Source organism: Geospiza fortis, unplaced genomic scaffold (genome assembly GCF_000277835.1).
Source record: "Geospiza fortis unplaced genomic scaffold, GeoFor_1.0 scaffold346, whole genome shotgun sequence".
Classification (NCBI taxonomy): Eukaryota; Metazoa; Chordata; class Aves; order Passeriformes; family Thraupidae; genus Geospiza; species Geospiza fortis.
Genome location: NW_005054361.1, coordinates 2,198,883 through 2,215,931, shown reverse-complemented (window position 1 = coordinate 2,215,931; position 17,049 = coordinate 2,198,883). Strand labels below are relative to the sequence as shown.

The 17,049-nt window shown below is 36.7% G+C and overlaps 1 protein-coding gene across 3 annotated transcripts in view; it reads left to right on the top strand.

The window, feature by feature from the left end:
• The first annotated feature begins 918 nt into the window (after positions 1–918).
• Positions 919–17,049, top strand: part of MYRIP (myosin VIIA and Rab interacting protein) — a 190,641-nt gene continuing 174,510 nt past the window's right edge. For 2 of the 3 annotated variants that reach the window (XM_031059421.1, XM_014308202.2), the window contains exon 1: positions 919–1,070. In XM_031059421.1, coding sequence (XP_030915281.1) covers positions 961–1,070 — 110 coding nt within the window. In that variant the 5' untranslated portion in view covers positions 919–960. The remainder of the gene's footprint in view (positions 1,071–17,049) is intronic. The other variant, XM_005423931.2, reaches the window with a different exon arrangement.

The following is a 17,049-nucleotide window of genomic DNA, read 5'->3' as shown; positions in this document are numbered from 1 at the left end:
GCAAGTTAATACTGAGAGCTGAATTTATGAGAATTCAATTAAATGAGTAAAAGTCATGAGAAAATAAATTAGAACAAATTTCATTAGTGAAACTTAATGGACCAAGCTCTAGTTCAAACTTAATAGTACCTTCAATTCACACATAATATTAACTACTTCTTTTTCTCCTCCAACCTTATAGTGGTGACATCCAAATATAGATAGTGACATCTAAATCTTTTCAGTCACTCTGGGAAATCCATTTAAAATTTATGTGCTTACTTTTTTAAATGGTGCTTTAAAATAATTCCCGATTTCTTAGTTGGCAATATAAAACATTTTTGAGTGTTACAGCAGAATATGTTCTCTGTTCATACACAGTGGCAGGGATTGCACTGCAAGCAGTTTTATAAAATCTTAAGAAATGTATAAACCTGATTTGACCTGACTTAGTTAAACATGTTCCTTTTTGAGAGCAACACTGAGGTCTGTCCTCAGCATCTCTTATTATCCCAAATAATTTATCTTTTTCATTTATGTTTGAATGAGGAGTGATTGCTTTCAGTGCGTGGAACCTGCAAAATAATTCTGAAATTAATCCTTCAAGTTGTACGAGGGAAGTTTAGATGGGATTTTGGATGTGATTCCATCACTGAAAGGTTTGTCAAACATTGAACAGGTTGAGTTGCCATTCCTGAAGGTATTTAAAAGATGTGCAGGTGTGGCACCTAGGGACACAGTTTAATGGTGGACTGGGCAGTGCTGGGTTGGTGGTTGGACTCAGTGTAAAAGGTGTTTTCCAGCCAAAAAGATTCAAATGTTTTCTTTTCTGATGTTTATGGCAGCAACTTTCTTTTTGTGCCTGTGATCTCCACACACTTATGAAAACTATGAGTGCTTTCAATTTATTTCTCTATTTTATTTTCTTTTTCTGATTTCAGATATTCGTTATAGTTATTCATATCCAGGACCCAGTGTAGAATGGGGAGAAAACTGGACCTTTCTGGCTTGACCGATGAAGAAGCAGAGCATGTGCTCCAGGTGGTTCAGAGAGATTTCAGCCTTCGTAAGAAAGAAGAGGAAAGGCTGAGGTAAGGATAAAAACAGGATTTAAAATAGTGGTGTATTTTGATTATTACAAATTGGCTTTGGAGGAAACGTGAGAACACAGCATTTTTGTGGTGTTCTGTGCATTAATAATCATTCCTGTCACAGAGGCAAGAAATATTCAAACTCCTCCACATGAATTCAATTACTGAGTAGTAATTAATTTTTGTATTTAGTCTATCCGAGATTAAACCACAGAAATGGTCTCTAAATCACCTATGTATATCTCCTGGGTAGAGGCTAAGTAGTGTTTGACGTAACGAAAGCAGAAGTTTATGTTAAGAGAATTTTTTCCCTGCTGTAGTCAGTTCCATCTTTTTATTCAAAAATTTCTCTACATGCAGACATCTGAAAGTGAAGAAGTTCAACCCATCTCTTTCCCCCGAAGCAGTCAATGGGATGTGTTGTCCATTGTGTTGAGATAACTTAACTTTGCTTTCAGTAGTCTGTGTACAAAATGATGGCAAACAGAAATAATCCAGAAGAAAACAGATGGAACTTGTTCACAAGGTAGCTGAGGAAATTCGGTATGTGACAAGGGGACTACCGATAGAGACCTGAATTGGTAGATGCAGTATTTCTCTTTCTAGTTTCAACAATATTTCCTTGAATTATTATGCCTGATTTTTTACTACCTTCTTTGAACACATAGTTATTTATTATTCAGAATGCTCTGGAGTCTCTATCTATGGTTGGCAAATGTACATTCTCTTACTGTGCTACTTTTATCTCAGACATCATCTGTTTCATTTATTATCAAGCCGAAGTCAACAGAGCAGGAAGATGACTGAACTCAACAGAAAACTAGGCATATATACCACGTGCAATTGAAACTCTCTCACCTGGAATATTAGGAGCAAGAAATGTGTCTTGCAGCATAGGCCTACTTCAATTTTAGCATGCTGTGCAAGTTCTTGCTTGGGTTGGTAGTGCAAGCTTGCTGCAGGGAGAAACAACTGCATGAGCATGGAACACAGAATTTTTTTTTTGACTGTTTGTTGTACCATAGGTTGTTCTGATTACTCTGGTAATTTTTCACAACACAGCCAAGAGATTCTCGAAACAGCTTAAAGAGGGTGAGTGTGTGAGCTCTCTCTGGCTTTTTGTACCATGACTGGAGCAAGCATAGCACATCTGGGAAGTGCTCTGGGGCATCTTGCCTGTTCTATACAATAGATTTACAGTGGGAGGAGGAGGAGCAAAGATGAAAGGCATGCACACAGAAAATTGACTGGAAAGCCTAGATAGAGAAAATTTCTGCTGGTGTTTGTGTTTTTTCATTGTGCTACTGAAGTTTTTCATTACACCTAATTTTCATGACACTTAATTTCACAAGTAGAAAGCTGGTGTGAGAAGACAGCTAAAACACTGGGAAGGTAGGTGTGTTTCAAGTATATATGACTTTTGTCTTCTTACAAAGTTATGCCTTTTGCAAGTATTTATGTTAAAGTGCTGCTGTATAAGGAGCTGTAGTGACAAAGCAGTTCTGAAATTCAGCTGTTATTTAAAATATGAATTTAAGTAGTTTCAATGACACTAAAATTGCAAGTGAAATTCAAAGCTTACTTCTGACTTAAAAGCTATGATCTTTTTTATTTTCCTTTTTTTAAATCAGGCTACTCTGGTGGGTTTTGGTTGCTTCGTTTACAGCACACCTTTATGTCTTCCTGTGTGATTGAAAATATATAAGAAAATTACATGATCTTGCTATAGATTAGATTTTTTCAACATGTAAGAAAAGAGATTAGATTTCCTTTGATGTTCTTGGCTCTATTGTGTTTGTATTTAGAATGTTATCAACTGGCAAAGTTTACCATGTAGTTTCACTTTAGAAGTGAAACTCTTTAAGGCTCTGTAATCTTTAAGATAAAAAAGCTGGCATATATATATTAATATATTATACGTTAGACTTTTAGACGTCTTTTAACAAATTCAAAACCAAGCTATATCTAAAGGTATGGTTTTTAATTTTTTTTTTATTCCTGTAATTAATTTGTGTCAGCATTAGACTTTAAATGGAACTGTTGAAGCTTTTGCATGTGATACTTTCTTAAAATAGGGTTTCTGTATAATTCTTCATATCATTGTGTTATTTTTGGGTGCTTTTCCCCACCAAGATTTAAGTAGCTCTTTCACATATCTCTCTCTGTATTATTCCTATTGGTAACAATTATTTCTAAAGATCAAGAAATGCTTAAAGGAATATATGATAGATTTCCACTGTATCAGGAGGGTAATGAAAGCTAAAAAACTGTGAGTGGTTGATAACTTCAACTTTGCTTTTCTAATGGCAGCTGAACAGTTAACTAGCATACTACAAGAAGAGAAGCTTATCTTTACTTCTAATAAATATTTTTAAGGTGGTAAAATAGCAAATGTTTTAGAACTAACATTCCAATGTTTTTTATAATATTGCTGGGTTTACATGTTAACTAATTTTTTCATATTCTGTAAACAAAATGACATAATGTATGGAGAAAAGCCATACTGGTGATCTGCATTTTCTGCTGCAGAGCTGTTTTGAATTTCTCTGCAGTGAGGATTTTTTGCAGTGGTTCTCTAATTTAAGTCTTTCTCACAATTATATCTCCTGCTGTTATCAGACAGTTTGATCTTGTACATTTTGTGAAAAAAAAAATTAGTTGGCTACAGCTGGTACGATAACAATAAGATAAACATGTGTACATGTTTAGTGAGTAGAGTGGTTGGTTTGTTATGCCTTACTGCTTCGTATCATTTTAGTTTCTTTTTTTGCTATGGCTTTCAACCTGATATGAGATTAATAATATTTACTGTTCTTTGACACTTGTTCACCCATTATCTTTCTGGTTTGATTATGTGTTTGTTGTTGTCTTTGGCAGTAGTGTTATGTTTTTATTTACCCCTGTGTTAGTGTAGTCACCCAGAGCCATTGTGGCTAAAATTATAACACAGACTTGCAAATGCATGGGCTGAGTTTACTGTGAATCAGTTGAACTAGACAAACAAGGCAGATCTGGTGTAACTAGGAAGGTGGTTAATTTGAATTTCTTGGTGTGTATGCTCAGGACAACCTTGTGTACATTCCTTCTGTCACTGAAGCTCTGCAGGCTGTCTCTGGACTCCTGGGACACTCAGAACCAGACTTGGCTTTTTGAGGAAGTTGACTGGACATGCTAATGACTTGTTTCCTCATGTACAGATTTATTAATCTTGAATTTCAGACTGCATGCAGCTGCAGAATGTCAGCAGTGGAAAAGACTGGACTGTGTTGAGCATTAAACATCTAATATTTTAATATTTTGCTGTGCATAACATCTTTGTTGTCTGCAGTTTAGGAAGGACTGTGTCCTCTTTTTTTAAATTATTTATTTTTTTGAAAGAAATGACAGAGGAGAGACAATAAGAGCTTCCAAGCCCAAATGCTTGTGGCCTTTATATATAACCAGATGTGTAAAAGTGTTTGCTGTCTTGTATTTGTTGCTTGCTGATTCAGTTTTCAAGACTGTCTAAATATGCCACTGTTAATTCTCTTCCACTGTGGACAAAATCAAGTTGCCCTTTGGTTTTGTTTTTACAGTTCCTAATGTATTTATAAACACACGTATCCATGTGTTTTAGGTCAGGAATGCTGAGAAGTCAAGGTGTTTTAAATAAGTGAAATTATAATTTCACAGAAAATAATTGGTAGATCACCTTATTGTGGTAGATGTTCCTGATCTGTTGTGTTTCAGCCATGTGGACAGGTTAAAAAATGGCTGTTCTGATTCTCACATTCAGAGTGGGTGCAAAGGGAGGCAAATTAGAAGGTCAGAAGGATTCAGGCATAGGAAGGGCTCGGTGCTGATCAGCTGTAAACAGAGCAGACTGCAAACGGAGCGGATGCTTTACCTGTCAGCAGCTACTTTACCTTAGGAGGCCATGGTTGGAGCGACTTAAGCTGTCTTTCTATAGTCATTGGCTAAGAAGAGTTTCCATCATCATAGTGAATGCTGGATCAGCCATTTGTATGTTGGTATTTTAGTGGCAAAACTTGCACTGGGCAGGGATGAAAGGTGCTTCTTTGCAGGCAGCATGGTTCTCTTTTGTTTGAACCGCTGCTGTTAATCATCTGAGAAAATGTATTTATGAAGAAAAACTACTGACCTTCTGGTGCCACATGGATATGTGATCATAACACTTTAACAAATCAATATACTTATGTGGGGTTTGCTGGAACAGCACAAGGGAAGTGTTGAGAACTGACTGTTGCCCACAGGCAGAAACATCGCCATGTCTTGCTTGATGTTGTGTCTTTCATAGCTGGGTTGCTGAATATCAACTTGGCTACCTTTATTTATAAAGTCACGTTTTCAGTTGTAGTAAAGACAAATGCAGTTATTTGTGATCAATTTTGCAGAAGTGTTTTATTTGCAGAAAGAAATGAATTGTCTATGCTCACAGGAGGGCCCTCTCTACTCTGGTTATTCTAATTGCCTTTTTAGCCAAAGAATGAGAAAGGGATTAGGACAGAGCCTTGTGTAGAACATTATGAAATGGTTTAAATTGCTTTTGCCTACTTTATTCTTTTTGCTCCTTTTGCAGCATATCCTATTGTAGCATGAATAGGCCTGTGAAGAGGCTTCTGCAGAAACATACTTGACAAAACCCAGAAACCAGTTTGATACTTTCTTGTCAAACTACAGTAGACTTCAGTGTTTTTACAGTATGTGTCATGGGTCTTGTAGTGGATAAAATATTGAACTCCTTCCAAAGCTTGTTAATCAAAATATTGCTGGTATGAGTCATATCAAACTGGCAAAATGCCAGGACAGACATTTGGGTAGCTATCTGTTGTTTCTACGTATCAGTCCTTGTTCCTCCTTCCTGTGGCAGGCTTGTACTAAATGCCTTAAACCAAACAAAAACCAAGCAAAACCACGTCCTGTCTTCCCTCTTCTTTCCTCCAAGCAATGCTATTTTATAGCTGTTTTCCTAGTGAGGAAAGAACAGGAGATTAGTCTTGTGTCAAGCTCTAGAGTTCCAGCAGATGAACTTGTTGATCAGTACCTTAATGGCTTGAAGTGATTTCATAAGGTTGGCCTTCCTGCCCTTCACTCTGATGAACAGTGTGGGGGAAGCCCATTATGCTGACTTTTTAAATTTTTTTATTTGAGCAGGTAGTCACTGTTCTGCTTCCTGGGTTGTCCTGACAGATCTGTTCTCTCCCATCATAAAAGGTCTTAGAGCAGTTAGCTCCTCTGAGAAAGTTGTTCTTTGTGATTCTCATGTTAAAACAGCTGCACACTTCTCCAGTGCAAGGTTCTGCTGAGCTGTCATGAGTTTAGCACTCATATGCCTAGAATTATTTTTGGGTGCAAGAAATGATTCATCAGAATCATAGCTGCTGAATAAATACATTATTTTGCTAGGGCCTTGACTTAGAAAACAAGATGATTAAAACATATGTAGGGCACTACAGCTTTTTCCTGGAAGTAAGGGTTTATTAACAAGATTAAGAGGAAGACATCTTTTTTTTTTTTATAGCTTATCACCAATTTTGTTACATAATGTTCCAAGATGCAAACCTGTTTTCTAGCTCACACAGCCTGTCAGGATTAAGAGTTGTCAGTAACTGCATCTGTGTACTAGATGCTTAATACTGCTACTGTGTTGCCTTCTCTCAACAGCTGTGTTTAATATTTTAACAGCTATCCCTTAGCAGTCTTCTCAGGTCAGGATAAGTTGCTTATCAAAAAATGGCTACTTGGATGAATTCTGCATGCAAGTCATAGCTAATGGTTGCTTTTGCTGCAGTCAGTAAGGGTGCACTTCAAAATGCATTTAGAAACTGTTAGTTGCTGCTAATTTCAGGAAATATTGATCCAAGCGTGCTGCTTGCTATGGAATAATGCCGTGACTGGGATTAGACAAGGAAAGAGGTATCTCAGCAATGATGCAAGGTCTTACCTTGTGCAGTGCAGCAGCATTTTGAGTCCTTTCTGTGGTTTGCCCAGAACTCCCTACTTTGACACCACAAGGTGCAAAGGTGGTGAGTGTGTAGGTTCTTCTGACTCTGATGTTGATCCCAGCCCCACCTGTAATTGGAGAAAGTGATTGCAGCTGACAAGACAGTAGGATCTAGTTTATGCCTTAAAGGAGAGAAACCAGGGCACTGGGAAGAATCTGGCCTTTGAAGCAAAGAACTGAACAAAGAATCTGTTTCCAGTTACAGATTTGGGCCCAGTTTTCTTCCTGCCTAATGGAGGAAAAAATGCCAGGCTACTTCCAAAGAGTAGCTTATGCTTAGTTGCCTCTAAAACTAAGGTCTGTGCATCTTGCTTGTGACTATCATGGGAACCCACCATGAAGTTTCTTGCTATCTGAATGGCATGTAGATGCTATAGGAGAAGCACAGATGGAACTTTTTAACAAATTCTTTCTGCCAAGTGTTTGAATATAGGCAATGCCAGATGTGAGTTTTGGCTTTTTCAAAATGTATTTACAAATGCAGTTTCAGCTGAGAGGAAATTCTGGTGAACCAAGCATCATCTCTCATGTTTCTTCATGCTTATGAAAGGTGCAAAAAAAAGGCATAATTTTAGGGAATATTAGAGAAACTTTTCTATAAAGAAATATCTCCAGCTCACATTTTTAATATTGGACAGGCCATAAGAGATGTAGCTGAAGTACATCCCACGTTCAGTGTGCCAAGCTTGCATAAACTGTGGCTAAGTATTTAAAGAAAGCAGCATGATGTTGCAGAGATGTTATAAAACTTATTGCAGGATTTTTTTGTGTAATTTGGTCTTCGTTGTGGGTTATGACTAATCAAATTATTGGCTACAATTTAGCTAAAAGGAGTGAGTGTTCCTAGTGATAATGAACAGCTATAATGTAAAATCAATATTTAATCTCCAATGTCTCGTGTATGAAAAGTCTGAGCTGTCACACGTGACTTGTAGTAGTAATCTTCTCCCACCTGACTGGCCCTGCAGTGCGGGCAAAGGATGTTCTCTTGCACATGAACTCCTGTCTTTACAGTTTAGTCTATCTTAAGTGTTGGTTTATCTCTTTGCGTGTTATTATAGCAGTACAATTGGTTCTGCCAAGTTATGGCAGAACATGTAAATAAACATGAGAAAAATGGCTGCATAATGTATTTTATTCAGGATTTATTCTTCATATTAGATTTTAGAGAACAGGGATACTCTGAGTGCATTTCCATATAATGTTCAGTAACTTGTAAGTAGTGCCAAGTCTTACAGTTTTGAGGTGTTGTATTTAAAATATGGGTAGGGTTTTGGTTTTGGGGCTTATTTATGACAGAAGGGATAGGTTTTACTGTAAGTTTCTGTTGTAACGTGCCATAGGCCTGCCCTTGTCTGCACTAATCTGGATGGATTTGGCTGAAGCTGCAGGCCTTCCTGTCTTAGTTATACTCACCTTTGGTTCTCAAGGAAATAAGAAATACTGCTCATCATTATGAGGTTAGTTTGTTATCAGTCTGAGCTATGACTTTTCATTTAGATGTGAAATTTGACTTGTAATCCTTTTTTTCAGAAATATGCATTATGGAATTGTAAAAGTCTACTTTTGAGAAACACTGATGTTTGTGAAAGTAAAAGACTTTTGCTTCTGCCTACAATGTAGTAACCATTCTTAAGAAGTATTACAGTATTTCAGAGGCAGGACATTTAAGGAAATTAATATTGACTTCATTTGCTGATGTTTTTATTTCAAGTATTGTTGGTGAATCAAGGGATAGTATTTGCTTTGCTTACTTCAAGCATTTCCATACTCTGTGTTCTTCATAGAAATTTCTCTGGTCATTTATTTTTTTGTGGCTAGTTCCTATGCTCCCAGTTTGGAGTAAAACCAAGAATAGCTGTAAGAAACAGCACAGGAAGGTGACAGAGTGAAAAAGGTCTGCTGTGAAGTTCAGTTGCCCTTGCAGCCGAGCAGCTGACTATGGAGCTGTATCCCACTGTCCATGCTTTTCGTTATAAAAAGGTGCATTTTGAATACTTCTTAATATTTCCTTTCTGAAGACTATGAAGAACTGAAAGCATCTTGGAATCCACATGACAAACAAATCTTCTGGATTTAGATAAATCTTCTGGGTGTGGAAGGAGCACTTTGGGGAGGTAAGGCTGCTGTACTACAGCAAATTGGGTGCTTTGTTCATTGTGCTGAAGCTTAAGGGAGTACGTCACGAGATCTGCCTCAGCCTATTGAGTAAGGAGAGGTGAATGTTAATAAATAGCTTTGGTGCTTTTGTATTCACCTAACCCCTCATCCTGCAGGTTCTCTAGTACTTTTGTCTTTTGCAGCTTTCTTCTCAAAGCTGTGCCAGAGGAATAAGCTGTGCTAAAGGGGATGTGGTTCTTAGAAATTCATCCTGAGCCTAAGAATTTGTGTCTTAGGAGGTCCATGGAAAGAGAGCTACTTTATAAATCACTTGTGCCAGGTTCTTCACTGTTATACTTCATTCCAAAGTGAACTATTGCAAACTAGAATCTGCTTGCTTTCCAGAAATGTCACCATGTGTTGGTTAAGGGGAGTTCAATTTTTAGTGTTTGTAATAATGTTCTATGTTTGTGGTGGGTTCCAAAGACTACCAGTCAACTTCTGTGAGGAATGGAGGTGACTGAGTTAAGGTGTATGTTAGAGATCAGTGATCTCTGTTTCCAAAATGCCAAAATTTTCAGCATGAAGTTTTCTAAATGAAATTGTTTAACATTTTCAGCTAAAGGAAAGAGGGATATGCATGTGTGGGAGAATACCACAGATGTCAAAGCACTTTGTCAACACTTCCAAAGTGTAGCTTGAGAAATATCTTTGGAGATACTTTTTAACTGTAACACATTCTGCCACTTGTTGGTTCTTATTTGACATAAAATGGATTTGCTTTTGTTACTTCTGTGAAAATAATAAAAAAAGAGTAGTAGCAGTAGAAACTAATAAGTCAAGTTTTGCATTTATAATATTTTAGACATACAAAAATTGTCAGGTGTATCTCAGCTGATGGTATTACTCAACTTAATATACCACAAAGTTTTGCTGCAATGGGTGTTGCCTAAGTATATAAACCTACCCTATGATAAATACAAGATAATTATAATTTACCCTTGAGGGGTACAGTAAGGAGCTTCATGTTTGCCTAAGAGAAGGAACTAACATATGGGCAGTTACTGCAGTCATACTTTTTGCTGTAATTTAACTTGTGGTAAGTTTTTAATGTACTGTTGCCTTTATTTACAGTTTGTGCCTGAGGCAAGAGCAAGTCTTCGAGCTGCCCACCAGAGTAATTTTTTATTGGAATGAATTATAACTGCTCTATATATTTGCTTATGCATATTTTCCTTTATTGATGTAATAATTTGATTCTCGTTCTAGTTATGACTTCAGGTTCTCTTGGAAGCAGTTGAACTCAAACATACTTTTTTAAGCTTTTTCCTCTATGGTACCTATTTTATCCATTCTGCTATCCTAACTCCATAAAAGAAAAAAAAAATCTCTATAAAGCTGGTTTACAACAGAATTAGTATATTAGAGCATCATTGTAAGTCTTCATTAATGCTGTTCTTCAGTGCATTAGGAAGATGCAACCCTAGTGCTAGTTTATGGCAAATTACATGTGGTTCTTGGTACAGTTTGGGTTACAATTTGGCTAGTAAATATTGGAAGATATAGACTGCAGATGATATGGTGTTTCTGCAGCACATTCAACTTGAAAGGATATTCTAAATTTATCTTGGTTTTGTGAAGCACATTGGAAATGGAATGAAGCACAGAAGTCAGTGTTTGCATCTCAATCAAAGTCTAAATCAGGAAGTAATTAAAAAAGATGTCTGATGGAGGTGGCAGGGATTTCATAATTTTTTTCTGCTGTACAGAAACACTCTGATTGAGCTTTAACAAAAGAATCTTTAATTAATCTCTCTTGACTACTGTGTAGCATTTGTCAGTGAGGATGGCTGATTATGTGCTGGTGGCATCTCTCTCCTTTATCCCTCTTCAGTTTTTATCCGTGCATGATGGACTTTGTGGTTTTTCTCAGCATAGCACTCAGAGGGACGGGACCATTGTATTTTGGTAGAAGATTTGTCATTAAAGGGGTGAAGCTCATTAGTGCTGCACTGTGGTTCTGTGGTTTTTATAGTTCTCGAACCTGCAGGAAATGTTGAATTATTTGCTTGTGTTTTGATTTTTTTGGGTTCTTTTTCTCCTTTGCTTTCCTGTTTAAGAATAAAAATAAACTTGTGTTCTTCCAGAAGAATGTTGAACATATGATGAATTTTAAAGGCTTTTTTGGAGCTGCATGTAGGCTGTCAGTTATCCTGGAGATAATCCTGTGGTAATCCTTCCACTATGTTGATCTCACAAAAGAATGAACCTGTCTTTTCAATTTATGTTCCTTCAGTTGATAGCAAGATGTCACCAGTGACTGTCTTTTGAAAACTTCATTTTATTGGATTGTGGACTAATATGAAAATAGTCACATACTTGTATGGCAGGTATGGAATATCTCTTGTTAGATAGGAGACTGTAATCTAAATAATGTCACTGGTACAGAAACCTGCTCCATGCCGTGAAATATTGTTTGGAGTTTCTATATGTGTGATAGATTTTGCCTGTTGTTATTTCACTGTTACATTATTACGGGTAGCCAAATTTAGTGCATAAAAGGGGAATGTGAATTTGTGTTTCATGTATAATTAGTTGGTTATCTAGATAAAAAGTAATTTTGTTGTAAATCAATTAAAATTACTGTGAATTTGTACTTACTTTACTTTCATATTTTATGCACCGTGGTTCTTGAGAACAATTCTTCAGTGCTAATATGAAACCTAGTTAGCTAGTGTGATCTGTGAACTGACAGATCTGTTCTATGGTAAGTGGTGAATCTGTGTAAAATTGGGTTTCTTCAGGTTCAAGAAGGAGCTCTTAAACAGTTTATAAATCAGTCCAGGACTGGTGAATTTTCTGTGTCTCAGCAAGCAAAGTATACAGTAGCCTGAGCATTGTTTTCTTTTCTGCCACACAGACTTTTCATTTCTTTCCCCCAGGAGCTTTACTGTTCTATCATTTTTAAAAAATACTAATAATATTGGCTATTTACTAGTTTTCTACTAGTATAGTATATAATGAAATACTCATACAACCACACTAGCAAAGTGTACCTTCAGATTGCCAGAGCAGGTGAGAAATCAGAGGAAGATAGCCTCTGAAATCAGAGGTTTATAACAAGTCAGACATGTATGTTCATGTTTGCCGTTAACACAGGCTGGACTTGCAACTATCCAGAGATGCAAACTTGTGATTTGAAAAAATAGCTTAGAACTTAGGAAGTAACCCAGTTTCAGAAAGGCTGAACAGAGATTGAATTCACTTTCATGTGTTTGCAATTGTCTTAAGCACAGAGTCTTGTGGATGGCACTTCTGTCAGCAAACTGTAAATGAGGGTTTTCCTGACATAGAATACATCAGCTCTCTCTAAGTACCTGCTTGAAGGAGTTTTCAGTGTTTTATAGTGGTCTCAGAAGGAATAGTCTTTAAATTCCTTACATTTGCCAAATTTTAGTTCAGTTTCAGGCTGGTATTCTTATATTTTTGTATTCTGAATAAAAATGAGGACAGAACACAAGTATTACTAACACAAGTGAGGATAATTTTTCTTTCTAGTCAAACAAAATATTATTCTAGGCCTTAGTAGATTCTATGATCTCCAAGAAGTGTTTTCTGGTCGACAGTTCTCTCAACCTTCATTTCTTTAATCAATCGATGAAGCAGTTCCAGGCACTCTAATGCAAGCCATTTCTGCCCTCGGGTGATGTAAAAATATGCAGCATTCCATTAATCAACTTAGGACTTAGTTTCATAAAAGGAAGGCAGTAACTCCACTGTCACAGAAATTAACTTTGTCCACTTTTCAGGAGTACTCTGCTTTGACCTACATTTCTCTGGCTAAGTTGATAGCTTTGGCATTTTTATGATAACACAGACTATTTTTCAAAATTTTTCCCAGTCTCATGTTTACCGTAGCTGAGTTAAGTAAGGTATGTTTCAGATACACATCAGTAATGACTCCTGCTAGGAATAGCAAGTCAGACTGCTGAGTTCAGCAGTTAAGTGGTTTTGTATGCTATTGAACAGGAAATTCCTGACAACAGCAAAGTCCTGTAGAGGACTCTACATTAAAATGTTCTTTTAAGCAAATAGTCCTGGCCATACAACATTTACTTTGAATGAATTACAGCAGAGGATAATGTTGCAAGAGGAGAAGGTGATATCATCACTTTGAGCAGAAATTATGATCTTAAATACACATTATCTTGGTATTGAAAGCATTGCTGCTTTAGCATCAATTATTGACATTAGCATTAATTACAATTAATGTGATGAGTAAATCAGCAGTACATAATTGTAGTGTATATGAACAGGTAACAGTTTTTAAAACTGCTGTGATGCCTTTTTCATTCAGCGGAAAAATCTTCAAATACTGATGTTTGCTGCAGAATAACAATCTCAGAAATTTGCAGAACATTTTAGTCATGTATTTGATGTCTCTACATTTAACTTGCTTAATATGGTGGCATTTTCCTTTGATTAGTTTGCTTCATCATTTTGCACTTTGTAATGGTGATTTGGGTTATCTAAGACAAGAGATATTAGGAAGGAGACAGAAGAAGAAAGAATATCTTTGAAGTCACTGTTATCTAGTAAAATCTGATCCCTTTCTCTGCCTATTTTCTCTTGATTTGACTGCCTCTATTGTAGCTTATGAGTTCAGCTCAGTTGGCTTTGCATGGATTAAACTCCTCTTCAGTACTATGGATTTCTTTCTTCACTCAAACAAATACTTTAGTTTTAGACAACAGCAATTAGCATGGAGGATGTAAAGTCAAGACCGAGTCTTTTTATTCTGAATAATAAAAACCAAACCATGAAGCACTACAACTCCAAGATACATATGTATTGAAGTCTCTGCATTTGTAGTTTCCTGATGTAGCAAAACTTGAAACCAAAACAGCTTACTGTAGATGGTAATGGACTGCTTCATGAAGCAGTCAGAAATTGAAGCAGGCAGAAATAACAAACACTGTATCTTTTTATATGCTGCACGTTTTGAAAAAACAAACATTCTCAGTAGATATCTGTGGTGAGAAAAAGTCTGTCAGTGCTGATTAGACTGTTGATACATGTTATATGAGTTGTCTCTCTTTTTGAGCTCCTCATTTGTTTCCAAGTATTCTGCTGCTTTGCAAAGCTTTAAGTGGTGCTCTGTGTTCATTTTTACCTACGTGGCTTGTGAGCTACTATTCACTACCTTATGTTGATCACACGTGATGCACTTCCCAGAGAAATATTTAGATTTGCTTTAATAGATAAGCAAATATTGATAAGATTGCACATATTGCCATAGTTTTAAAGATTAAGACAGAAAATATATTTCTGTGGCCATAATAAACCACATAGTGGTATTTATTGCAGAACCTTTTAGTTAAATAACTACTCTCTCTGTTATCAATTTCAGAAAAGGCAATGAAAATAGTACATTTAAAAAAAGCATGTGGATAGTTCTGACATGGGTTGTTTGAAAGTGGATGTTGCTTCCTGGCAGGAATCATTTGTCAGGGTGTCCATTTTCCCTCCACCTTTTGAGAAATCTGGTGAAATTACCGAGGAAACTGGCTGGAAGGGGAGCCTCATACAGAAGGAGTTGTGCAAAGAGCAGGTGTCATTAAAAGCAGAAAAGCCTGTTTCCTGTGTACCAGAAGCCAGGTGCCATTGCCATTGGCATTGGGGTGATCCTGGCTGTTGGTTTAAAGCATGGGGGGTGTAGGAACTTTCTTCTTGTGTTGGGAAAGTCTCAAATGGCACTAGGGTTTTGTTATGCAATCCTTAGTATCCTGCCTCATCCTTAGCTCACAAAGTGTGTGATACAGGAAAAAAATTGCACTGATCTCACTGAAATGAGTGTCTGTGTGTGTGTACACAGAGGATTTGGGGTGTGGTCTGGAAGCTCTTCTGTGTGATGCCAGAATGGACTTACAAATCTGTCCTACCTTGGGGAAGAGAGGAAGACTTCACAGAGTTTGGCTGACTGATTTAGTAAGGTGCAGCAAGGTGTGTGTGCTCGTATGTGACTTAATGAAACCATTTAATGTACATCTACTTCAAAAAACTTGAATGTAAAAATTCTTATTTGAAGTTCCATATTCACTGTTTCTTAGTATTCTTTTATTAAATGCATTCTTTATCCCCTTGATACTAACTGCAAACTTGACAGCTGCTGCAAAAGTTGATCTGAGTTCTTTAAATTTGATTTCTTGATGTCCTTTTAAAATCCCTGAAGCATTGGTGAGGTGGAAGTATTGCTTGTGCAGCCTTTTCATCACCAGTAGGGCTGCATGTCTGTGAGTAATTAGATTTTTTTGTAGAATATTGCACAAGAAGTAATAAAGCCATCTGTGTTTTCAATTTAGCAATGTTATGTCTTCAGGGCTTCTGAGGAATAAGAAGTTATGTACTGATTTTCATCAAACAAGTATGAATACTCTCTGGGAGAGAGTCTGCAGTATAAAAAAAATAAGAGAGCTGTGTTCCACCTCAAGTTAATATTTCTGGAACCATTATCTCACAAAGCCACCCCTGAGATTGTAGCACTTCAAGAGTTAAAATTTTAGAAATATTGAGCCTTTTGTTTAAGTTCTGTTATTTACAGTTGTCCTAATTAATATTTTTAGTTTCCATGGGTTAGATGCAAATGAAGTACCACTTCTGTGTCTGTTAGCTGAAATGAGCCTATCATATGAAAGGCTTTAGCTTTCATTACAGACCTAAATCTTCAATAGTTAGAGAGCTGGGATTGTATCTTTCGTCTTTCCATTTACAGTTGTCACTTCAATGTTAATTATGAAGAACTAAATTGTCACATGAAAGACAATTTTAGTTGATTGCAAACACGCATATTGTGAATTATATTCATGTTTGGTATACCTCAGCTGGTTTCCGCTAGCATTGGCAGATAATCTGTCATTAACTTTTGTAGCTAAAAGTGAATTGGTTATTAAAATGGTTAACAGTGAAGTAGGCTTTTAAGGTCTTTGTCTACTAATGTTTGTCTTGTGTGAGAAACAAAATCCATATAACATTGCAAATTGTAGTATAAATACATCAAATGGATTTTTTTTTTTTTTAAATTTCTGAATTCATCACAAGGATTTGGTAAGACTCTTCCAGGTGATACAACTGCATTTTCCCCTGTTTCCTGCTTTGGGCAAATGCAGTGTTCATGCTTTCAGTCTACTGTACCTTTTTGCTAATGAATGACAGATTTGTTTATTATTTAGTTACTGAACACAGCAGTGGAGTGTAGGCATTGTATTGATATCTGGTACTGAGGCAGTTTTTCAACATTCCGTGTAGCTGTTATTCTTGTTAGATGTATCTATAGGAGTAGTTAGGTATCATGGTGATAATACTGTAAAAACTTTATTTCTCATCTGAAGGGAATTTTAGATGGCTGAAGCCTTTATCATCACCAGCAAATGACTGTTTGAAGAAGTTTATCTGCTTATATAAAGAAATGGTTCCAAAATCAGTCGATAGTGGCTAAAATACTGTCGCTGCTTTGAAAAAGGACAGGCATTCGCTTGAATGTTCTTAAAGCCTTGCCATTGGCCAGTTTTCCATCTTGACAGAAAGAGGAGAGGGACTAATCTTCTGGGTCAAGACACTCTTCCAGGGACAAATCAAAGCTCTGTTCACTCACTTTCCTGTACTTCTTTCCAGCTGGTCTGGTATTGTTTCATTAACTCTGAAATGAGGAGAGTGGAAGATTGTAGACAATTAAGTTAAATGATTCCTGGTAATGAAGAGGTGGGAGAGCCTGCTTGTCTCTGCTTACTGGTAGGAGGTTGAGAACACTTGCATAAGAGGGGTCTCTGTTGCATTAACTGCCACATTCTCTGCTCTCCTTTGAAAACTTTTCTCTTT